This window comes from Crinia signifera, chromosome 1 (assembly GCF_055691185.1).
Source record: "Crinia signifera chromosome 1, ASM5569118v1, whole genome shotgun sequence".
Taxonomy (NCBI): domain Eukaryota; kingdom Metazoa; phylum Chordata; class Amphibia; order Anura; family Myobatrachidae; genus Crinia; species Crinia signifera.
The window spans coordinates 478,141,812-478,167,600 of record NC_139217.1 but is presented as its reverse complement, the minus strand read 5'-3'; the positions used below and the strand labels follow the sequence as shown (position 1 = coordinate 478,167,600).

The following is a 25,789-nucleotide window of genomic DNA, read 5'->3' as shown; positions in this document are numbered from 1 at the left end:
TTGCTTCTTCTTTGCTTCCACTTTTGTGCAGTGGAACTATGTTTGCTCTTCTCCAGTCCTCTGGAACTGTACCTGTATCTAGTGACTGGTTGAATAAATCTGTTATTGGCGCTACCAACACATCCTTTAGTTCTTTTAGTATCCTTGGATGCACTCCGTCTGGCCCCATTGATTTACATAGTACAGGAGGGAAATTTTCTTCAAAGGAAAATAAGTAATAAAACACGAGGGAGGTAGGTTCAGGGGAAATGTTAGGAAGAATTAATTCACAGAAAGGGTAGTGGATAAGTGGAATAGCCTCCCATCAGAGGTGTAGAGGCTAAGACAGTAGAACAATTTAAACATGCTTGGGATAGGCATTTGAATATCCTTACAAAGAAATAAGGATTAAAAAGGGTTGAGATTACCTGAAGAATATAAAAGGGGCAGACTAGATGAGCCAAATGGTTCTTATCTGCCATCAAATTCTATGTTTCTAGGGTCACAATATCTCGAGAGGCCTCTTCCAAAAAGATTGCGGATTCGATAATATGTACTGCTAAAATAATAAGGTCTGACCTAGGGCGGTTTCCTTTGACAACACTAGAGTTGCTCTGTCCATTTATCTATTGTCTTGTTGACCCATGAGACAACCAGGAGCACTCCTGCAGTGGAATAGACAGACTGTCTCCTTTAAAGAGACAGCACCCGGGACAGGGAGTGCATTTTTCCTACATAACCTAGACCAGGGGTAGCCAACTCCAGTCCTCGAGAGCTACCAACAGTGCATGTTTTCCATGTCTCCTCACAGAAATCACAAGTATCAAAGGTGAAGTATTTAGCTCCACCTGTGGATCTTTTAAAACGTATCAGTCAGTAATGAGTGCACCTGTGTACCTGCTGGGTGGGCTGGAAAATGTGAACTGTTGGTAGCTCTCGAGGACTGGAGTTGGCTACCCCTGATCTAGAGACATTGAGGTGCCAGCTGGGGCGGAGGTGTCAGACCTGAGATGGGACTCCAGTGGAGATTGGTAATTTATTTAAAAAAAAATTGATAGCTGAAATCCTTGTTCTCAGAAGTCTGCCATTAGAATCAGATTTATTGGCCAGATATACTTGCGTATACTAGGAATTTGATTTCGGTTTGTTGTGCAGCAGCCAGGTGGGTGGGTGTATAGGGTAATATTTTTAACTTTTTATTAGGATTAGTGCTTTTACAGACATATAGGCACCAGTTAGAAATATAGTTCCATTCTAAGTGTCAGCTGTCTTTTTCCTTTTTCTTGGAAGATATAGTGAGTGGGAAGTGTAGCCAGTGTTTAGGCAAACTGACAGTAAGAAATATATGTTCCTGCTATCAGTATGTCTGATCAGAACTGTCTAGTAAGCTGTATGGCCTATTGTGTCCATAACTATGTGAACGGGAATCGTGTAATTTTGGGATAATTTATATCATGTGAACAGACTGGTACATCCAGAAAACAATATCTTACAATACTAGGATATTTGCTGCAGGATGGGTATTTAAAGCCTAGAGACTTATACATAGAAGTTCCTTAAGCTATGTCTGTCTGCAGCGGACACAGACTTCTAATCCACCTCAGTGTAATAACCCAGTAGAGTTACTAAGAGGGACCCTGAGGACGACTGAACTTTTATTCTTTAAACTACTTATCTGCTGATAACCATCCGGGACAGATCTTATAACAACATCTGAGATAAAAGCTGAGTATTAACTTGTTACTTATTTGCATGTTTTTATTATTGTAGCTTAAATAAATGTTTATCTTTGTTTTGAAATGTCCTGTGTCAGTCTCCATATTTAACACATTGTATCCTATAACCTGGTCGCTTGAGTTATTATTTTCAACCGACAACAGTGGGTAACAAGTAAACAACATACAGTACAAACAATAAACAATATAAACAGGTGGGGAACATGTACAGTCATACAGAAAGATATTCAGAGGGGACACCGTGTTAGATTATGTGCAAAGGGTTATGGTGCGACTAGACAGGGAGGTGTTCATGAGTTCACGTGTCAACAGATGAACCGCTTGAGAGAAGAAACGTTTTAGGCTTCTGGTGGACCTGGTGGGAATAGCCCTGTACCATCTGCCTGATGGCAGCAGGTTAAACAAGCCTTGGCCAGGATGTAGTTGGTCATTGACTATCTTCGTTGCCCGCTTTTTTGCTCTGGACAGGTACAGGACAGAGGGAAGGTCCGTCCCGATTATCTTCTCTGCAGTTCTGACTACCTGACTTTGGAGTCTGCATTTGTCTCTCTCGCTGGCAGAGCCGTACCAGACGAGTAATGAGGAGCACAGTACAAACTCCACAATTGCGGAGTAGAAGAGGCGCAGAAGCTTCTGTGATATGTTGAACTTCCTCAGTTGCCTAAGGAAGAATAGACTTGCTCATTGAGAGGGAAGCTTGATTACTTAACCCCTTCATGACATTTGACGTATATATACGTCATGGTCGGGAAGTACTTCCCGACACATGACGTATATATACGTCATGACTTCTAACTGTCACTGCGTCTAGAGACGCAGTGACAGTTAGGTGATGTCTGCTGTCCCTGACAGCAGACATCCCCCCTCGCCGCCCAGGGGGGGCAGGGGTGCCCCCCCCGGTCGGCGATCGCTGTGATTGGCTGTTCAAATCTGAACAGCCATTCACAGCGTTTCCTGTGTTACCGGCGGCTAAGCCGCTCGGTAACACAGGGATCGGTGGTGATCGGTGCTGTCAAGTACAGCACCGATCACCTCCGATGTGCAGCCCCCCCTCCAACCCGCCGGGCACTCACCCGGCAGCAGCAGCAGCTCCCCCGGAGCGTCTGAAGCGCACGCAGCGCTGACCTCCTCCCCCCTCCCCCCCGCAGCAGCAGCAGCAGCATCAAGCTGCAGAAAAAGTAAAAAAAAAAAATATATGCACTGAAAAACTATATATATATATATATATATATATATATATATATATATATATATATATATATATACATATATACACACACATATATATATATATATATATATATATATATATATATATATATATATATATATGTGTGTATATATACAGTATGTATATATATATATATACACACATATATATATATATATATATATATATATATATGTGTGTGTGTGTGTGTGTGTGTGTGTGTGTGTGTGTATATACCGCACCGATCGCCAGCCCCCCCCCCCCCCCCTCCCACCCGGCAGCCCCCCTCCCTCCCACCCACTCGGCTGCCGCAGCACCAGCACCCCTCCCACCCCCCCGCCAGCCGCAGCGCCAGCCCCCCTCCCAAAGCTGGTGACTAAAATGGGGTCACTTGTGGGGGGGTTCCACTGTATTGGTGCTTCGGGGGTCTTGCTAATGCGACATAGCACCCACCATTCATTCCACCACCAAAAATCACTCCTTCCCTTCTGAGTCCTGCCATGCACCCAACTGGTATTTTTTGGTCACACGTGAGGCATTGCCGTACTCGGGAGAAATTGGGGCACAGATTTTGGGGTGCTTTGTCTCCTTCATTCCTTGTGAAAATAAAAAATTTTGAGCCAGAACTGCATTTTTCTGTAAAAAATTACATTTTTTTTACACAAAAATGCAGATCTGGCTCAAAATTTTTCATTTTCACAAGGAATGAAGGAGACAAAGCACCCCAAAATCTGTGCCCCAATTTCTCCCGAATACGGCAATGCCTCATGTGTGACCAAAAAATACCAGTTGGGTGCATGGCAGGACTCAGAAGGGAAGGAGTGATTTTTGGATTTTGCAGCACAGATTCTGGTTGAATGACCCCCGAAACACCCATACAGTGGAACCCCCCCACAAGTGACCCCATTTTGCAAACTACACCCTTCAGGGAATTCATCAAGGGGTATAGTGTACATTTCAAACCCCCCGGGGTTTCACCAATTTTGATACAACTGAGCTGTGAAAATGAAAAATTAATTTTTTTTCATTTTCACTGCCCAGTTGTACCACAATTGGTGAAACCCCTGGGGGTTTGAAATGTACACTATACCCCTAGATGAATTCCCTGAAGGGTGTAGTTTGCAAATTGGGGTCACTTGTGGGGGGGTACCTAACTTTTAGCATCTTATGGTGCCTAGAAACCTACATTGTGCCTAAAAAATAATCTCATAAAAAGGAGGCTCCAAAATCAAGTAGGTGCTCCTTCTATTATGAAGCCTGTGGTTTGGTCACCGTGCACACTAGGGCCACATATAGGATATTTATGAAAACCAAAGAATTGGGGGAATCAATTTTTAGTCACATTTCTCTAGTAAAATCTACTGTGTTCCTTAGAAAAATGTATTAAAATTGCAAATCTGCAAAAAAAATGAAATTTTGAAATTTCACCTACACTTTCTTTTAATTCCTGTGAAACACCTAAAGGGTTAACAAACTTCCAAAATGCTGTTTTGAATACTGTGAGGGGTGCAGTTTTTGAAATGGCATCATTTATGGGGGTGTCTCACATACAAGTCACTCAAAGTCACATCATAACTGACCTGGTCCCTAAAAAAATCAGAGTTTGAAATTTTCTTGAAAATTTGAGAATTTGCTATTCATATTTTAAGCCTCCTAGTGTCCAAAAAAATGAAAATGAGGTTGAAATAATGATGGCAACATAAAGTAGACATATGGTCTATGTTAGTTATTCACTATTTTGAGTGGTAAGATTATTTGTCTCACAAGCAGAAAATTTAACATTTTGCAAATCGCAAAATTTTCCATTTTTTTACGACATTTTGGTATTTTTCACAAAAAAAACAGACTGTATCGACGAAAATTTACCACTAACTTGAAGTACAATGTGTCACGAGAAAACAATCTCAAAATCACTGGGATAAGTAAAAGCAAAAAAAAGTTATCCCCACTTAAGTGATACATGCCAGATTTGAAAAAAAGGGCTCTGTCAGGAAGGCAAAAACTGGCTCTGTCATGAAGGGGTTAAGTGAGTTGGAAACTGAAGCAGGTGAGTTAGAATACTGAAAAAGGTGTCTAAATTTTCATATTCTGTTTTATTGTAATATATTCATCTTCTTTCTATCCTATTGTAACCTGTTGCTCAATTTTGACATTTAATTCATTGTATCTATATTTTTCCAACATTGTATTTCATTTTACTCATTCACTATTATTTTCTCTTATCTTTGCCACACATTTATTGCACTCTGTTTCCCACTTCACGCCTGCTCACATTTGCCTCACTTCTGACCTTCTCTGTTCCCTTCATCCTCTCACTTGTTGTTGTTTCATACTTAATTGGATTACTCAATCAACCTGATTTTACCCACTGGTCTCCTCTCTGACAGTAGTTCCTTGCCTGTTACCTTCTCTCTCACTCTGTTTTCTACCAAATCTACTACAGACGCTGTCTGTCCTCCCAAATCCCTCTGTCTGCTTTCACTAACCTACCCTCTCACCTTCGGTTCCTCATGGCTGTTAATCTCTCAACTTCACTTTCTCCAACTGCTCCTCCCCCCTCCCATCCCATACCTATCCTGACCACTCGCCCCCGCACCCCCACCCTCCCAATGACCCCCCCTCGCTTCTGCAATCCCCAAAACCTTATCCACATAAATACACAACCCACCCCCCCTCTTTCCTGTGCACTATGGAACGCCAGATCCATCTGCAACAAACTCCCTGCCATCCATGACCTATTCATCTCTAGAGCATTCCACCTCCTTGCTATCACCGAGACCTGGCTCTCCACCTCTGATTCTGTCTCTCCAGCTGCTCTCTCCCACGGTGGCCTCTCTTTCTCTCACACTCCCAGGCCTGACGGTCGCCAAGGTGGCGGTGTGGGTTTTCTCCTCTCAGCCTCTTGCACCCACAGTGTCATTCACCCTGAACCCTCTCTCCTTTTCTCCTCCTTTGAGTCTCACTCTATCCGTCTATACTACCCCTACCACCTCCGTGTCGCTGCAATCTACCGCCCCCCTGGCCCTATCTCCCAATTTCTTGACAACTTCGCCGCCTGGCTTCCACACTTCCTCTCCTCCGACCTGCCATTTGTTATTCTTGGTGACTTTAACATCCCCTTGGATAACCCCGCTGATCCTGGCACCTCCAAACTCCTCTCTCTCTGCTCCTCTCTTGGCCTATCTCAGTGGACTACCTCTCCCACCCACATCCAAGGACACTCCCTCGATCTCGTCTTCTCTCGCTCTTGTTCCCTTACTGACTACACTATCTCAGCTTTTCCTCTTTCTGACCATCACCTCATCTCCTTCTCCCTCACTGCTTCCCCCTCTCCCACCCCCCCTCCCAAGCGCATTGTCTCACGGCATAACGTCAACACACTTGATCTTGCTGCCTTCTCAAACACGCTGTGTCCTCTTCTCGCCCCAATCGCCCTCATGTCCTGCCCGAACCTCGCTGCCTCCCTCTATAATGACACCCTATCTTCGGCATTGGACTCTGCCTGCCCTCCCTCCTCTATCCCCCTTCGATGCTCCAACCCCCAACCGTGGCACTCACCTATCACCCGATTCCTTAAAAAGGGCTCTCGCACTGCTGAGCACTTCTGGAAGAAATCACGCTCCCTTGCGGATTATCTCCATTTCAAATTCATTCTTTCCTACTTCAGCTCTGCCCTTGCTCTGGCCAAGGAATACTACTTTAAGTCCCTCATCCTTTCCCAATCATCCAATCCCCGCAGGCTCTTCGCCACCTTCAACTCCTTGCTCTCCCCCCCTCCTCCAGCTCTTCCGTCCTCCATCGTAGCCGCTGATTTTGCTACCTACTTTTCAACCAAAATCTCCTCTCTCAGGACTGCCATCACTGCTGCCATGACCTCACCCTCTCCCTCCTCCCCTCCTACATCTCCACTCCCCTCCTTCCAACCCCTGTCCTCATTTTACCCCACCACTGCTGCTGAAGTCCACTCTATCCTTCAATCCGCTTCTCCCTCCACCTGCCCGCTCGATCCTATCCCCTCCAATATTATCTGTCGTCTCAGTCCGTCAGTCTGCTCTCACCTGGCTCACCCTCTTTAATCTTTCCCTATCCTCTGGGATCTTCCCTTCCCTCCTTCAAACACGCTCTTGTCTCCCCAATTCTCAAAAAAAAAACAAATCTGGACCCCAACTCTCCATCCAACTACAGGCCCATCTCCCTCCTCCCTTTTGCCTCCAAACTCCTAGAACGTCTGACCTATAATCGTCTCCTAAGCCACCTTACTGCTAACTCCATTCTAGACCCCCTCCAATCCGGGTTCCGCCCTTTACATTCCACTGAAACTGCCCTGACCAAAGTCACGAACGATCTACTATCGGCTAAATCCAAAGGCCTCTTCTCTATCCTCATCCAGCTTGATCTGTCGGCTGCCTTTGACACTGTTGACCACCCTCTCCTGCTCAACACCCTCCGCTCCTTTGGCATCACTGGCACGGTCTTCTCCTGGTTCACCTCATACCTCTCCGATCGCTCCTTCTCCGTCTCCACTCCGAGCTCCTCCTCTCCTACTACCCCCCAGCCTGTCGGTGTTCCCCAAGGGTCAGTCCTTGGCCCTCTCCTCTTCTCCCTCTACACCACCTCTCTGGGCACCCTCATCAGCTCCTACGGTTTTCATTACCACCTTTATGCTGATGATACCCTAATCTATCTCTCCTCCCCCGACTTATCCCCATCACTCCTGTCCAAGGTCTCCGAATGCCTCACGGCCATCTCAGCCTGGATGACCCAACGCTTCCTGAAACTAAACATGGCTAAAACTGAACTTCTAATCTTCCATCCCCCGAACATCCCCTCTTCTCCCACTATCTCCATCAGCATTGGTGAAACCGAGATCACGTCCACCGACCAAACGCGCTGCCTCGGTGTCATCATTGACTCCTCCCTCTCTTTCACCCCCCACATTCGTTCTCTCTCACAGTCTTGCCGCTTTCACCTACACAACATCTCACGCATCAGACCATTCCTCTCCACTGACGCGACCAAAATTCTCATTCACTCTCTTGTCATCTCCCGCCTTGACTACTGCAACATCCTTCTCTCTGGGCTACCTCTCACCCGCCTCGCACCTCTCCAATCCATTCTTAACGCTGCTGCTAGGCTCATCTTCCTCTCCCGCCGCTCTACCTCCGCCTCCCCCCTCTGTTTATCTCTTCACTGGCTCCCCATTCCTTTCCGAGTTCTCTTTAAACTCCTCACCACCACCTACAAGGCTCTCTTCTCCTCCACAGCTCCCTACCTCTCTTCACTGATCTCTATCCACACTCCCTCCCGTCCTCTTCGCTCCATCACTGACCGCCGACTGACCTCTCACCTAATCACCTCCTCCCACTCCCGTGTCCAAGATTTCTCTCGCGCTGCCCCCCTGCACTGGAACAACCTCCCACCACCCATCAGGCTATCTGATTCCCTTACCTCCTTCAAGCGCTCCCTCAAAACCCACTTGTTTCGATTAGCCTATCCCTCCTCCTAACCTGCCTCCGTTCCCACTTATCCTATTGTATTTCGTTCGTCCACCCACCTATTTTTAGTATGTTAACTCTTATGAGCAGGGCCCTCCTTCCTCACGTACTCACCCTACCTCATTACCTCACCTGTGCTCCTGTCCTGTTCTTCCCTTCCTCTACTTCATCTTCAGTCTCCTTGACAATTTTGACACCTACTTCTGAACTGATGCCGATTTTAGTTCTACCAGCTATACCCCTATTTATACTGTATCTTTCAACACACCCTGTACGTTACCTTGTAATTTGTTTTTCTTTTGTTTGCTATGTACGGCGCTGCGGACACTTTGCGGCACCTTATAAATAAACGTACTACTACTACTACTATGCTGTGCTTTTTCCAACAATAGTATCAGTGTTGGGCCCTTATTTAAGGTCCCGGGAGATTGTGGTTCCTAGGAACTTGAAGGAGTCCACTGGCGACACCACACTGTCAGCAATTGTTAGCGGAGGAACACCAACAGCCTTCTACCTAAAGTCCACTAACATCTTAACGGTTTTGAGTGGGTTGAGCTCTAGATGGTTGCTGCTGCACCACCGGGCCCTAGGTCCACTTCTTGTCTGTAGGCCAATTCCCCATCCTTGATAAGGCCAATGACAGCAGTGTCATCTGCAAATTTAATTATCTTTACGGATTGTGCCTCTGGGGTGCAGTCGTTGGTGTACAGCGAGAAGAGCAGGGGAGAGAGTACACAGCCCTGGGGGGGCTCCTGTGCTGATGCACCGCACTTGGGAGGTGAATATCCCCACTTTCAAAACTTATTTTCTATCAGTCAGAAAGTCAACAATCCAAAAACACATAGCTGCAGGGACTCCTAGGCAGAGTAGTTTGGGGTGGAGGATGTTGGGGATGATTGTGATGAAAGCTGAGCTCAAGTCAACAATCAGGACCTTTGCATAGGTACCAGGCGCTGCAGAATGTAGTACAGGCCCAGGGTGACTGCGTCCTCAACGGATTAATTCCTTTGGCAGGCGAACTGGAGGGGGTCTAGCTGGTGGACAGTCACAGCTTTCAGGTGGTTCAGTACCAGGCGCTCGAATGTTTTCATGATCACAGAAGTCAGAGCTATCGGCCGGTAGTCGTTCAGATTTGTAATAGTGGATTTCTTGGGGACCGGAACAATAGTTGAGCTTTTGAGGCAGGAGGGAACCTTGCGTAGCTCCGGTTATTTGTTGAAGATCCTGGTGAATATGGGAGCAAGTTGACCCGCGCATATTCTCAGGGCAGATGGTGACACCCCGTCAGGATCTGGTGCTTTCCTTGGTTTGGCCCTCTTGAACATCTCCTCCACCTCTACTTGGGTGACCTGGAGTTGGCTTTTGACATTTGGGGCAACACAGAGGGTATGGTTTGGTTCACAGTGGACTACTTTTTCAAACCTGCAATAGAAGCTGTTCAGCTCATCAGCTAGCCCTTGGTACATGGCGGTGGGTTTGGGTGTTTTCTTGTAGCTGGTTATAGATTGCATTCCATTACACACAGATACAGGGTCATTAGTCGACAGGTCATTTCTCAGCTTGTCAGAGAACCACTTTTTTGCTAGCCTGATTTATTTTGTTAGGAAGTTCCTGGCTTGGTTGTATTGTGCTCTGTCACCACTGCTGTAGGCCTCCTCTTTGGCTCAGTGGAATTGTCTGAGCTGGGCGTTGAGCTAAGGCTTGTTGTTGTTGAAGATGTGGTAGGTCTTGGTGGGTATACACATGTCCTTACAGTAGCTTATGTAGGATGTGACTGAGTCAGTCAGGTCATTCAGGTCAGTTGACAAGGCTTCAAAGACCCTCCAGTCCATGCAGTTGAGGCAGGACTGGAGTTTCAGCTTAGCCTCGTTAGTCCATTTCTTAACTGTCATGACGACAGGCTTAGCCGCTCTCAACTTTTGCATATAGTTAGGGAGTAGGTGGACGAGGCAGTGGTCAGATAGTTTGAGTGCAGCACGGGGGATTGACCGGAAGGCAGATTTAATGGTGGTGTAGCAGTGGTCACAGGTACGCACTTCCCTGGTGGGGCACGTGACTTGTTGTTTGAACTTGGGTAGCTCCTGGCTTAGGTTAGTTCTGTTGAAGTCACCCAGCACTATGAACAGTGTCCAGGTGTTTTTGCTCCATGTCAGATATGCTGGTGGCCAGGTGGTGCAGGGCTACACTCCCACTAGGACAATTGAGGCAAATTCCCGGGGGGAATAGAAGGGTTTGCAGTTGATACATAGCATCTCCAGGTGACGCAGATGCCTCCAGCGATCACCAGCTAAGGGAATCTGGCGATTCTGAGCGCTGGCTGAGAGGCGCTCCATCTGTACTAAATTTTCCTAAAGCAGACTAATCCTTCACTCACATACCTCTCTGGTCATCCGTGTTATTACATTGATTAAACAAATGGCATTCATACCTGTACATGGATGGATGCAGAAGACCAAAGGCTTCTTTCTCCTCCTCAGGACACCCAAATAGCATGTAGTAGAAGACATGGAAGGTCCTCTCCCCTATGTCATGATGGGACACGCGTGACTTCTCCAGGAGATACTCATTAATCTTCGCTCCTCTCACTACAACAAAACACAAACAATGACCACACATGATAGGAAATCGGGGATACACGCCAACCATCACAGACACCCCACCATCAGAGATATGCACCAACCATCAAAGACACCCATCAGAGATACACTTCAACCATCACAGGCAACCCACCATTTTCTGATACACGCCAACCATCATAGGCACCCCACCATTCTCTGATACACATCAACCATCACATGCACCCCACCATTCTCTGATACATGGCAACCATCCCAGGCACACCACCATTCTCTGATACACGCCAACCATCATAGGAACCCCACCATTCTCTGATACACATCAACCATCACAGGCACCCCACCATTCTCTGATACACGCCAACCATCACAGGCACCCCACCATTCTCTGATACACGCCAACCATCACAGGCACCCCACCATTCTGATACATGCCAACCATCCCAGGCACCCCATCATCAGAGATATGCACCAACCATCACAGACACCCATCAGAGATACACTTCAACCATCACATGCACCCCACCATTCTGATACTCGGCAACCATCACAGGCACCCCACCATTCTCTGATACACGCCAACCATCACAGGCGCCCCACCATTCTATGATACACACCAACCATTACAGGCACCCCTCCATTCTGATACACGCCAACCATCCCAGGCACCCCATCATTCTCCGATACACGCCAACCATCACATGCACCCCACCATTCTTTGATACACGGCAACCATCCCAGGCACACCACCATTCTCTGATACACACCAACCATTACAGGCACCCCTCCATTCTGATACACGGCAACCATCCCAGGCACCCCACCATTCTCTGATACACGCCAACCATCCAGGCACCCCACCATTCTCTGATACATGGCAACCATCCCAGGCACACCACCATTCTGATACTCGGCAACCATCACATGCACCCCACCATTCTCTGATACACACCAACCATTATAGGCACCCCTCCATTCTGAAACACGCCAACCATCCCAGGCAGCCCACAATTCTCTGACACACGCCAACCATCACAAGGACCCTACCATTATCTGATACATGCCAACCATCACATGCACCCCACCATTCTCTGATACACGCCAACCATCACATGCACCCCACCATTATTTGATACACGCCAACAATCACAGGCACACCACCATTCTCTGATACACGCCAACCATCACAGGCACCCCACCATATTTGGATACATGCCAACCATCCCAGGCACACCACCATTCTGATACTCGGCAACCATCACATGCACCCCACCATTCTCTGATACACGGCAACCATCCCAGGCACACCACCATTCTCTGATACACACCAACCATTACAGGCACCCCTCCATTCTGATACACGGCAACCATCCCAGGCACCCCACCATTCTCTGATACACGCCAACCATCCAGGCACCCCACCATTCTCTGATACACGCCAACCATCACAGGGACCCTACCATTATCTGATACACGCCAACCATCACATGCACCCCACCATTCTCTGATACACGCCAACCATCACATGCACCCCACCATTATCTGATACACGCCAACAATCACAGGCACACCACCATTCTCTGATACACACCAACCATTACAGGCACCCCACCATTTTTGGATACATGCCAATCACCCCAGGCACACCACGATCAGTGAGATACACAACCTAGTTATAGGCAGCTAATATTTCTTCATAATTTCTTGAACAGAAATCTGCGAATTATAACCAACTAATCAATGTAATATATATATATATATATATATATATATATACATACATACATACATACATACACACACACACATACATACATACATACATACACACACACACACACACATGGGTTGTTTTAAGCAGCACTCTCAACCTTCATATATCATTGTGCTGGGGTGCAATAGCTCAGGCTTACACTGTGATCAAACAACAGTGCGCCATTTATATCCAACAGAAGTGTCCAAACCACAAAAGTGCACTTACCAGACTTCTTCTTAAAAGTATAATCAATCCTTTATTTCATCTTCTTAAAATTCAAGCATGGTCGACGTTTTGGGTCTCGAACCCAACTCCAGGCAGGCAGGCAGCAGCAGCAAACTGACATGCCCAGCTCTAACTAATATACCTGCAATTTTAGCCCCTAGGGCTGGTATAGCACAATCAAAACTCATTATCTACAGGTGCCAATGGCGGGAGTCAAACAGAGGTGAATACTATTAAAATTGCTACTTACCAAACATACTCCTATAGAGCTTCTGCTATGTATCTCCATCAACCATCCCGGCTGGCGTGCGCTCCAGCGCTCACTTCCGGTATGCGTTACATACCACAGGAAGAGAGCACATTTCCTGTATTAACAGGAAACTGCAGACGTCCTAACTGATGCGCTCACATAGCGCTACGAGTCACTCTCCTCCTGCGTTCCACCTGAACTATTTTTGCGTTCCCCCAGAGTAATTTATCTATTTAACACAGAATTGACAATAGTTACTTGCGCTCACAAAAAAGATTGCTGCTGGGAAAACCAAAAAACTGGGATATCACACCCAAAAAAATACACCAAAAGACAAAGAGATATGGATCTCCACAGCGCTATCCCCGGATTTTCTCGATTCCCTTATTATGAGGGGAGGGGAGGGAAGTAGAATTCTCCAAACGTGCAGAGAAAGATAAGACAACACAATTTCCTTATTAATACAGGTTGGTAAGCAATGTTCCAGGTGTTATATTCGGAATCCTGTAACGGTTTCTTTATAGGCTGTCACACATATAATAAAAATACAAGAACTCACCAGGGGATAGTGCCCTTTTTTCATCAAAAGGTTTCTTTTTATTGTTCCATTATCCAACAGACAGGACCATGCGGATATTCCAACAAATTATTATCTGGCGGGGTGATGAAGATTCATTCAAAGAGATGGTGGCATCCCTTAATTGCATTGATGGTCCAGTGAGATTTACAGCCAACTGTAGTTCTGTGAAGATTGATTTTCTGGAAGTGACGATTTCTATCAGTGATGGTGGTTTGCAATATACGCTGTATAGAAAAGACACAGATTGCAATACACTTCTGTGGGCGACAAGCCACCATCCCCAGAAATTAAAGTCAAACCTTCCAGTGTCCCAGTTTCTTTGAGTCATGCGGAACAATTCAAATCCCCAAGTGGCAGAGACCCAGATTATGGAGTGTTTCGATCGCTTCCTGAACAGAGGCTATGACAGACGGGACATCCAGAGAAGTCTAGAAAAAGCCAGAGCCACTCACCAGACTACCCATGGCAAAAGTGACAGCAATACAGAAGATCGTATTGTACTTAATGTACACCGTGACACCAATTTGAATAAAACACAGAAGGCAATACACAAAAATTGGCATCTGATAGCAACCGATCCGGCCTTCAAGAAATTGAAATACACAAAGCCGTTGATAAGTATCTCCAAGGGGCGTAACCCAAAAGATACTTTGTATCGCACAAGTGTGAAACACACGGACGCCGCAGAGGATAATTGGCTATCGAAAAAGAAAGGATGCTACAAATGCCTAGGGTGTTCAACTTGCCAAGGACTGATGGTGGGACCCTATTTCTGTCACCCCCATAGCGGGAGAAAGATTTTTCTCAGGCATAGGCTGCGCATTGCCTTATGATCCATATAGTCTATTATTTGATCTGTCCCTGCGAACTGGCATACATAGGGAAGACTATAAGGACCCTGTGCGAGAGAATCAGTCAATACAAGTCGACGATTAGGGCAGCACTGGCTACTGGGACTTCTGACAAACCTGTAGCAATGCATTTCCTACGGGAAAAACATCAAATATCGAGTCTCAGGTACATGATAATTGATTGGATTGCACCTCCACCAAGGTGAGGTGACCGCGGGCTTTCCCTCATAGAAAGAGGCGTTGAAGAATAATGAAATTATCAAATATTTTGGTACTTGTGAGTTATCCGGGCTGCCGATTTTTTGATTGTATGCCTTAAGTTAAGGCATACAATCAGATGCGATGCGATATCGCATCGCATCGCATGCGACCATCGGATGCGATGACCCGATTTTTCCATAGGAATCAATGTTAAAATTGACTGAGTCCATTTTAACATGGAATTCAATGGGAAAAAGGGGTCCTTTTCATACCACTACTATCCAAGTGGGCATGGAGTTGGATATAAACCTGTGGCGAGCGTAGCGAGCCACCGAGCCCAAAGCGTGGCGAGCGAAGCGAGCCCCGCGAGGGAACGGTATTCTGTGTCGCCTCGCTACGCTCGCCACAGGTTTATATCCAACTCCATGCCCACTTGGATAGTAGGGGTATGAAAAGGACCCCTTTTTCCCATTGAATTCCATGTTAAAATGGACTCAGTCCATTTTAACATTGATTCCTATGGAAAAATCGGGTCATCGCATCACATCGCATCCGATGGTCGCATGCGATGCGATGTGCCCGATCCGACCCGATTTAGAAATCGGCAGCCCGGATAACTCACAAGTACCAATATTTTTAGATCATCTATCGATTGTTTAATTTCTGATTATTGCTGGGTTATGCTCTTTTATGATTTCTGATTGTTGGTTTTTACTTGCTTCTGTTTGTATTCAAAATATATTTTTTGATGGATGGTATTTGTATTAGACACTGGAGAGACTGTTTATGCTCTCAGTGGGTTCGATTGTGATGGCCCTTTGTGCATTTCACGATATCGATCCTACTGTGGGGGTAATATTTTAATTTTAAGTGTGTAAATTTTATGTAACATGGTGACAGCAAGATGACATGACCGAAGTGATCCTGATATGCCTGCTAATTTTTTTAGCTAGCTATATTTTTTTAGCCATTTTTTCAGCTATTTAGCAAATAGATAAATTAAATTACTCTGGTGGAACGCAAAAATAGTTCAGGTGGAACGCAGGAGGAGAGTGACTCGTAGCGCTATGTGAGCACATCAGTTAGGACGTCTGCAGTTTCCTGTTAATACAGGAAATGTGCTCTCTTCCTGTGGTATGGAACGCATACCGGAAGTGAGCGCTGGAGCGCACGCCAGCCGGGATGGCTGATGGAGATACATAGCAGAAGCTCTATAGGAGTATGTTTGGTAAGTAGCAATTTTAATAGTATTCACCTTTGTTTGACTCCCGCCATTGGCACCTGTAGATAATGAGTTTTGATTGTGCTATACCAGCCCTAGGGGCGGAGATTGCAGGTATATTAGTGAGAGCTGGGCATGTCAGTTTGCTGCTGCCTGCCTGGAGTTGTGACATATTGCTGTCTTGAATTGAATTTTAAGAAGATGAAATAAAGGATTGATTTTACTTTTAAGAAGAAGTCTGGTGAGTGCGCTTTTGCGGTTTGGACACTTCTGTTGGATATATATATATATATATATATATATATATATATATATATATCCATCCAACTTGCGTCCGGCACTCCTGAAGCTGTGGTTTTCATATATACATACATACATATACTGGTAGTGCACGGGTACTGCAAGCCACGTGCACACCTAGGACAGATACACAGCAGCCCTGCTGGAAGTGCACAAGTACTGCAAGCCACGTGCACACCTAGGTCAGGGATACACAGCAGCCCTGCAGTTAGCGCACAGGTACTGCAAGCCACATGCACACCTAGGAAAGACATACACAGCAGCCCGCTGGTAGCGCACGGGTACTGCTAGCCACATGCACACCAAGGACAAAGATATACAGCAGCCCCGCTGCGTCCAGCGTGGTCAGCATCAGAGTCGTGTTCCCGCAGCCAGTGTAGTCAGTACGTTCGTGGCTAGACAGAGCTTACATAGTTAGCGTAGTCAGTCAGCACCTATTACATTGTGTGGATACCACTGACAATTTTTAACCTGCCTGACATGACAGGTGTGAATGTATTCCTGAAACATCCCCACTATCCAGCCCGAAGCGTGGCGATCCCCGCGAGAAGACGCGGTACGCGTCCTGCCGACTTGTTCATACCCCCACTCTCCACGCTAGGGCGGAGTTGATTTTATAAAGTGTGGCGAGCGCAGTGAGCCCCCACAGGGGACGCATATTACTGGACATGTATTCTGCATCCCCTCGCTGCGCTTACCACACTTTATAAAATCAACTCCACGACGATGTGGATAGCGGGGGTATGAACAGGTCGGAAGGACGCGTACCGCGTCCGCTTGCCACGATTCAGGCTGGCATGGATAGAGAGGGTTTGAAATGGAAGCATTTGCCAGTATGTAACATGGAGCACTGGCAAATGTGTCCTTTATTGCGCACCACACCCCCTCCCCTTGTGCACGTGCTACCGAACCTGAAGCGGACATGGGCAGGGTTGCCATACCCTGCCGCAAGAATTACTGAGACGCACAAGCATATGAGACGCTCGCGTGACTCAGGCAGATGGAGCGCCTCTCCGCCAGTGCCCGCATGCTCACCTTTCCGCATTGGATCTGTCGGTTACCGGCACTGTGTGAGAGGCGCTCACTAGGCTTGCCAGGGCTGTGGACACAGAGCTGCAGCTCTCGGGGACACTACGCTGACTACACAGGGCTGCCGCTGGGACACTACGCTAACTAAGCTAGGCAGCCGTTGGGCTACGCTGACAACATAGCTTAGCCTATGCTGAAAACGTAGCATAGCCTGGCGCCGTCATAATACACAAGTACCTTTTATTTTTTCTAACAAAAATGTGTTTTTTTTTTATAAAAATTTTTTTTAAGAATTTCTCATTTTTACAAAAGTTTTAAAATCATACAAGATTAAAAACCCTCTGTGTTATTTTGTTTGGCTTTTTGAAAACATAAATTTTTCTCACGGAGCAGCAGATTCTATAATGTTTATTCACAATGATTTTTCACTCTAACTTTTCTAGTATAATTCACTTTTTCAATACAATTCCTTAAAAAAAAGTTTTTTTAACAGTTTTTTTTTTTTAGATTTCTAAATTTTTCAAATTTTATTTTTCAATTCCTTTGAATGTTGTGAGTTATGTCTCGGTATGGCCCTTTATTTATGTATTTTGGGGTACTTGTGTATTATCAGGGCGCCCAATTAGCATAGGTTCGCTAGCGTACTGAAATCGCATCACATCACATGTCCCGTTTTAGTGCTGTGCATCGCAGTAGTTAATATGGTACTTGTATATTAGCACGGCGGCCATATGCGCTGCGATCACAGTAGTTAATATGGTACTTGTATATTAGCACGGCGGCCGGATGCGATCTCAGTAGTTAATATGGTACTTGTATATTAGCACGGCGGCCGGATGCGATCTCAGTAGTTAATATGGTACTTGTATATTAGCTTGGTGGCCGTTACGCAGTAACTGTGCTGTCAGAATCAGCGTAGGCAACGTAAATTGCGTAGTCGGTCAGAAGTAGCGTAGTGTTCCCGCTCCCTGTCAGATTCAGCCTGAGGTGAATTACTGACAGGAATGGCTGCATCACTGAGAGCTGCAGGAGAAGTGACAGGAATGGCTGCATCACTGAGAGCTGCAGGAGAAGTGACAGGAATGGCTGCATCACTGAGAGCTGCAGGAGAAGTGACAGGAATGGCTGCATCACTGAGAGCTGCAGGAGAAGCGACAGGAATGGCTGCATCACTGAGAGCTGCAGGAGAAGCGACAGGAATGGCTGCATCACTGAGAGCTGCAGGAGAAGCGACAGAAATGGCTGCAGAACCTGTCACAACTATGTTCACCTTGCCGCAGACAGAGGAGGAGGCTGCTCTCTTCTTTCAGCAGTACAATTTGCTGCCGGCCACACAGAGTTGCAGTAACGGGCACCCTATGCGCTTATCTGTGAAAGAGTGCATGTGGTGGTGACATATAAAATCCTGTCGCAAGAAGGTGAGCCTCAGAGCGGCGCATTGGTTCCCGGGGTGCCGTTTATCCTTCCTGAAACTTATTCGATTCATCTATTCCTGGGCAGAGGAGCTGACATCTATTGCTTACTGTGAGCGACAACTGCAGTTGTCCAATAAAACTGTGGTCCTCTACAACCATTGGATACGGGAGGCCTGCATCGCGGACCTTATGGCACAGCCCCAGCGGCGTATTGGCAGTCCCGGTAAGATCGTGCAAGTGGATGAGAGTCGAAAGAAACACTACGCAGAATAGTCTACTAAGCAAATAGCGTAGTGGGCGATGTGCTATTACACAAGTACCTATTTTGTTAGCAGGAATAATTGCGAATTATACTCAACCGATAATTCCTTTTCTACCTAGAGATCCCATGGCAGCCATAACACTGGGATATCTTCCCTCCTCCTAGTTCAGTTAAGATAAGTGTCTAAAGAAAAACGTAGCGCCGGCATTAAGCGCTGATGGCTGCTCGCTAAGGGTCACCCTGCCAGGTGAGGTGCGAGCGTCCGGCTAAGTGCTTGTATTTGTAGCGGCGGGGTCCCGTAACAGACACAGAGTCTGTCCGTGAAGTGTTATACCGACATGAGGTTTTAATACCTGTGTATACAGTCGCGGGGTTCCGTCACAGACACGAAGTCTGTCAGTGAAGTGTTGCACCGTCGGAGCTGCTTGACCGCACTTGCCGGGGGGATAATGGAGGAGTGGTCCATGTGGCTGGGAAGCCCTGACGTCAGAAGACACGTGTTTTGCCGCGTGACTGGTAAATTCCCTGCAAATCATTTTCGCCTACCAGATGGACGTTGTGTAACAACCATTTTAGAACATTATTGTTGGATATTTATTCTAATTAATTCATTACTACGCCTAAAATTTGATGCGTTATCTCGCTTGCAATTTTGCATAAAATTCTGTCTTTTGCATTAAAATTGACGTGTCCATGTATGTATTTTAAATATTAAGAAATAAAGGTTAGATTTTACTTCACCCATTTCCTCACATTCTTTTCACTCATTTATTAATTAAAGTGTGCCCCAAAAACCCTTTTTGTTCTCCCTACGTCTTTCTTTAGACATTTATCTTAACTTAATCACTTTGCTGAACTTTTTTGGGAGCACCGCCAACCTAGTAACCTGTACGAACTTTTGAATAATAGATCTTATGTTGGTCTTCTATAATTCTTCATCTATACTTCTCTCTGAATAAAATTTGCCTGTGACACTTCTCTCAGTTATCATCAATACTCCTCCTAGTTCAAACAGGATCTTTTTCAGGGACCGCCCACCTTGGGTAAATCAGGCTCCTCCTCCCATCCCTCTGTATCTTTCATATGTCTCCGTTCTGAAGGTTCCTGAAAAACACATATATCTGGGAGGGAATCAAATGGCTGCCATGGGATCTCTAGGAAGAAAAGGAATTATCGGTGAGTATAATTCGCAAATTTCGGAACTTGTGTACTAGCACGGCGCCCATCGCATCGCAGACCATATCGCATGCGATGGTATGCGATGCAACACGATATCGGCCGATGTTGTACAATGGCATACAATTTTACAATTGTATGCCATTGTATATGACATACAATGCCATACAATGCGATTATAAATTGTATAAGCACCCTAATGGGCGGTTACAATGGTTAAATGCACCCCCACGCCACCCCCAAGTATAAACGTGAACCCGAAGCGTGGCGAGCCCGCGAGGGGCGGCGGTACGCGTCCTACGACCTTTTCATACCCCCACTATCCACATCGGCGTGTAGTTGAGAATAGAAAGTGTGGCTAGCGCAGCGAGCCACCGAGCCCGAAGCGTGGCGAGCGCAGCGAGCCCCGCGAATGGGACGCGGATACCTTCACGTGTCCCCTCGCGGGCTTCACAGGTATCCGTGTCCCCTCGCAGGGTTCGCTGCGCTCCACGCTTCGGGCTCAGTGGCTCGCTGCGCTCGCCACACTTTCTATTCTCAACTCCACGCCAACTTGGATAGTGGGGGTATGAAAAGGTCGTAGGACGCCTACCGCCGCCCCTCGCAGGCTCGCTGCGCTCGCCACACTTCGGGTTCACATTTATACTTGGGGGGTGGCGTGGGGGTGCATTTAAGCATTGTAAGCACCCATTAGGGTGCTTAAAAGCACCCACTAGGGTGCTTATACAATTTTATATCGAATAGGAGTTAAAATCGCGTCGCATCGCATGCCATCGGGTGTATGGCATGCGATGCGATTTGATAAAAAAAAATGGCCGACTAATTATCGGGGCGCCGTGCTAGTACACAAGTACCCAATTTTCTCCTACGATCCCCATGGCAGCCATAACACTGGGACATACCCAAGCATATCAATAAAGGGAGGGAACCATGATATATGCAAATAAAAGTATTTATTCTCTGAAGGGTAATACTTCCCTGACAGAGCTTCTCCAAGAACATGGCTCCCAATGTGGGCTGATGGCAAATCAAGGGCATAATGTTTTGAAAACGTATGCAGCGAAGACCATGTAGCTGCCTGACAGATTTCTTTCGTCTAAGCTTTGGCCTTCTTTGCCCAAGATGTTGAAATTGCCCTGGTAGAATGTGCCTTTATTATAGCGGGTACTTCATTCTTCTCTTACTTGTATGCATAGACTATTACTTCACTGATCCATCTGGCAATGGTTTGTTTGGCTGGACCCAAACCCTTCCTTGGACCTTCTGGAATCACCAGTAGATGTTTCGTTTTCCTAAGAATGGCTGTTCTTTCCAAGTAGATTGATATCGCTCGGACCATATCCAGCATATGCCATATCTCCTGTTCTTCATTTACAGGGTTCGGAAAGAAGCTTGGTAATATAATATCTTGGTTATGGTGAAATGAAGATATTACTTTGGGTAAAAAGTCAGGATCTGTCCTTAGGACTACTCTGGAAATATTACCAGGTAAGGTTGTTCTATCCCTACGGCCTGCAGTTTGCTAATTCTTCTTGCCGAAGTGATCGCGATCAGGAAGACCACCTTCCAAGACAGGAACTTCATGGGTATCTCTGATAGTGGTTCAAACGGTTGTTTTTATAGGACTGACAGAACTAAATTTAAGTCCCAGGGTGCGACCAAAGATTTTATGGGCGATCTAATTCTCTTAATTGCCCTTGAAAATCTCTACCACCTTCTCCTCTGCCAGACTACGGTCGAGTAATACTGATAATGCAGAAAGTTGAGCTTCAATTGTTGCATTAGCCAGGCCCATTTCGAATCCGTCAAACAGAAATTGCAAAACTGTGGTTGTAGGAATCTCATGAAATTTGTTCTTGAATTGTCCCCAGGCAATGAATTTAAGCCAAGTTTTATAGTAAGCTAGAGAAGACACCTTCTGTCACGGACCCACCGGTCGCCTGCTCCGATACGTCAATCTGAGCAGCGCCGGCCGTGACTGGGGTTCACTCAGGACACTCGGGTCCTTTCCTTGAGGTACACTGCCACCAGCCAAAACCTGATTTTAGCGCCTGAAACTGCGCAAGGGGCGGCTTGGCTCGCCCCTGACCACACAATACAAGATAACAATGGTAACGTTTTCCAGCCTTTCTCTCCTGAGGCTAGGGAGTCTTAAGAACACAGAACCAGAACTGGGAATATGTATTATTTATTCCTAGAAATACTACAGAACTTTAAACAAAATGGTTACAAGACATTACAATGATTTTAAAAGTACACACAACGATTTTTAAATGCAAATTTCAGAAATAAAATAAAAAGGGAAAAAAGACAGAACCGTATCTTACAATCCTGAAGTGGGGGGGTTCTCCACAAGAAATCTCTCGTCGCCTACAGCCTGATTGCTAGACCCCCAGGTAGTGACACTGACTATAGGGAGAAAGGTCTTAGTTATACCTTGCAGACTCCCTCATCCCTCCCACCCTTGGGATTCCACTCTTTCCATGCTGAAGGAGTGTGGAAGGTCCATGGCAATGTATCTTTGACAGTCTGCTGTTTTCAAAGTGATTGATCCTCCTTCCTTGCATAGCAGACCCACTGATAAGAGATGTGAAGGAAGGGGACAAACTCTAACCTCTTCTCCTGGACCATGGGTTATGAGGGGCTCAGATCTTATCTTACATCCTAACTCCGGAGGATTCCACAGATGTCACACTGAGGAAATACAGGCCTCAAACTCAAACCAGGGTCACCTACAGTTTACATACAAGACATGTCCTGATTCCAATACTCACAGGAGACATAACTATTACACCAATATCAGACATACATTGATTGAACAGATAATCATAACAGGAGGCATACGTTAATTTGATCGATCACCTGATCTGATCGTTACACCTCCCCCTTTTAAAATGGCGCACAGAGGCGGTGACCCACGTCACCGTCTCATCAGTGCGCTATTAACTACATCACCTGGACAGGTAGCAGTGGTCTCTGTGCTGAGACAGACTGCCACTGATTCTGCGGGATCTGTACTAACACTTCACTATACTTGACGTCTGTCATGGCACCACCTGACGCCATAGCCGTGGCTAGGGTGGGCAATGGGCATAGTCCCCGTCCCTCTCGCAGGAGATGGCAGACTAAAAGCACACAGGTGTCCTCGAACCCATAGTCTGTGAGCACACTGATATAGTGGGAGCTGTGTCCATCCCAGCTGGTATTGACACAGCCCACCACAGCTGTGCGTCGGACTCCTGGACACGGATTCTCCCCTGCAGCTGGCAGTTTGGCCTTACTCACTGAGATCAGTACCAGACCATTCCGCCACACCCCAAACGGCCATCCCCCTGGGACTCGTAACTCGGCACGTTTAACTATACCACAGGTGTGGGGCATTCTCCCAGCACTATATACAGACTTAAAAATGTCTTCCCAGCACCTCTCCTGAGCTGACTGACCCCCCCTCCCCTTCACTGGGGGGGAAGGTCCACTCACTCAACACCTCACACCTCATCCTTTTGTGAGGAGATTCGCCCTCTGTGTCTGGGTGTGTGAATTGTGAAGGGGGGCACGTTTCTGCAAGGGGGAATACCAGCAGGTCATTGTCCCCTGTCTTGGGAACATCCAAGCTCAGCTTTCCTGAGGTTAATATAGCTGAGTTTACCTGTGCTTCGCGGGCCCACCCACCCTTCTGGTTACACACAGCAGCTTCCCTACTAGCCGCTGGCTCTATTCCTGAAACAACCCTCTCACTGTACCCAGGGGTATCTTTCCCACGTCCCAGGTATGGGGCAGCCTGTGCAGGGTTGATTCTCAGTTCTGCGTGGAAAGCCAAGCTTTCCATGGCAGTCCAGGACACCTTCCTGAGCCTGACCTTCCCTCCCAGACCCGTAGGTTCTGTGTCTGGGGTGGTGCCACTGAGGTTCTCAGGAGAGGCATCCGTTATCCAGTGATGCTGGAAAAATGCACTCTCTGGAGGGTTCTCAGTGTCTGGAGGGAACCCCTGCTGTGTTCCTGTATCTGTGTTTGTGTGTCTACAGGAAGGAGGGGGGTTTGGGGGGAAAGCTGCAGTAAGGGACACTCTCTCCCTATCTGACAGGTCTACAGTGCACACAGGACCCACCGGGTCACTTATTATACCTGGTACCACATTTCCCACAGTAGCGCAAGACATCACATTATCAACAGTAACATCAATATCATAACCTGGGGAGACATCCTGCAATACCTGCAAATTAGCCTGTGCATCTTCCACAACACATGGGGCCCATCCTGCTGGCTTACAATTGCACCATGGCAAACCCGCTATATCTGGATCCCATTGTCTCTGAGCAGGAATGGGGTTATCTGAGCATGTTGTCACGACTAACTTATTGGCAGGTACATGCGCTGCCTGCAACCAACTCAGATAGGTCCCATTTGTGTAGTTAGCGTCCCCGGGCACCATGTCACAACCAGACATCACTGGAGGAACAGGGTTAACGTCTAGCACAGCAACCTTAATGACATCACCAGCAGCACTCCTACCACTGGTGAGTGAGGGTGTCTCATTCCCAACTAGATTAGGGCATTCATTTAACCCCACAAACTGGCAAGGATTACCCACTATACCTGTCTCTAACTCACCCTCCACCTCCACCGAAGGTACGGCACTATCACAGATCATCCCAGGGGCTTCACACAAAATAACAACATTGCAATGTTCAGCATGGTTACATACTACCTGAGATGCCTCATATGGTTCAGAAGGGTTAGCGACAGCGGGGACAACATTGACAGATATGTGTGGAGTTAATAAAAGTCCCACATCAGTAGTCCCACACATACTTGTGTGCATACAGTCAGAAAGTCCTATTCCTATTTCCGACATAGTCTCTCCCCTGCATACTTTCACTATGCAGTCAGCCGCTTCCGGCAACAAATCTGGAGCAACGGGAGGGAACATGCTGCTCACATCTTCCAGCAGTTTAAACTGGGCCTTGTGATGTGAGGTCTCTGGAACAGGTTCCACACCGATTGTAGCAGGCCCGGGTACCATGTCCATGAGGGAAACCCCGGTAGGCTGTGTCGTTGGTTCCGTAGCTGGTGATAGAAGCTGTTCCAGGCGATTCCTTTCAGCATCTGCCCAGCGGCACTGCTCTTTCCACCATGGAGTATCAAGCTTTTTACAATCATAAGCATATTGCTGCGCTATTTCAAAACAGTCCGTCAGGTCTCTCAGCAGCAACCAAGGAGTCGCATCGGGGCCCCAGGTTAGAAACTCGCCGCGATACTTGCCGAAAACATTGCGCTCATCATTTGGGGCATGGGTGAGCCGCTTGATCATCTCCCAGCGGGAATTGTTGGGGCAGGAGATACCTTGCAGCTGACATTCTGTAGTGAGTTCCTCTGGGCTCATAAGCCTAAACGGATAATCATCACCATATGGGTCAGAATACTCACTGGGCTCTTCTGGTGCTGTAGGGGATTTGTACTCTGCAGTCTCCCTGACTGCCACACATCCTACAGTCTCCCTGGTGCTAGCAGAGATGTCAGCTCTCT

At 46.8% G+C, this 25,789-nt stretch overlaps 1 protein-coding gene across 1 annotated transcript in view; it reads right to left on the bottom strand.

The window, feature by feature from the left end:
• LOC146024716 (myosin-IIIb-like) overlaps positions 1 to 25,789 on the bottom strand; it is a 493,994-nt gene that overhangs the window by 318,056 nt on the left and 150,149 nt on the right. Inside the window, exon 6 of the mRNA XM_083155469.1 lies at positions 10,849 to 11,005. Within this exon, the coding sequence (XP_083011595.1) occupies positions 10,849 to 11,005 (157 nt within the window). The remainder of the gene's footprint in view (positions 1 to 10,848; positions 11,006 to 25,789) is intronic.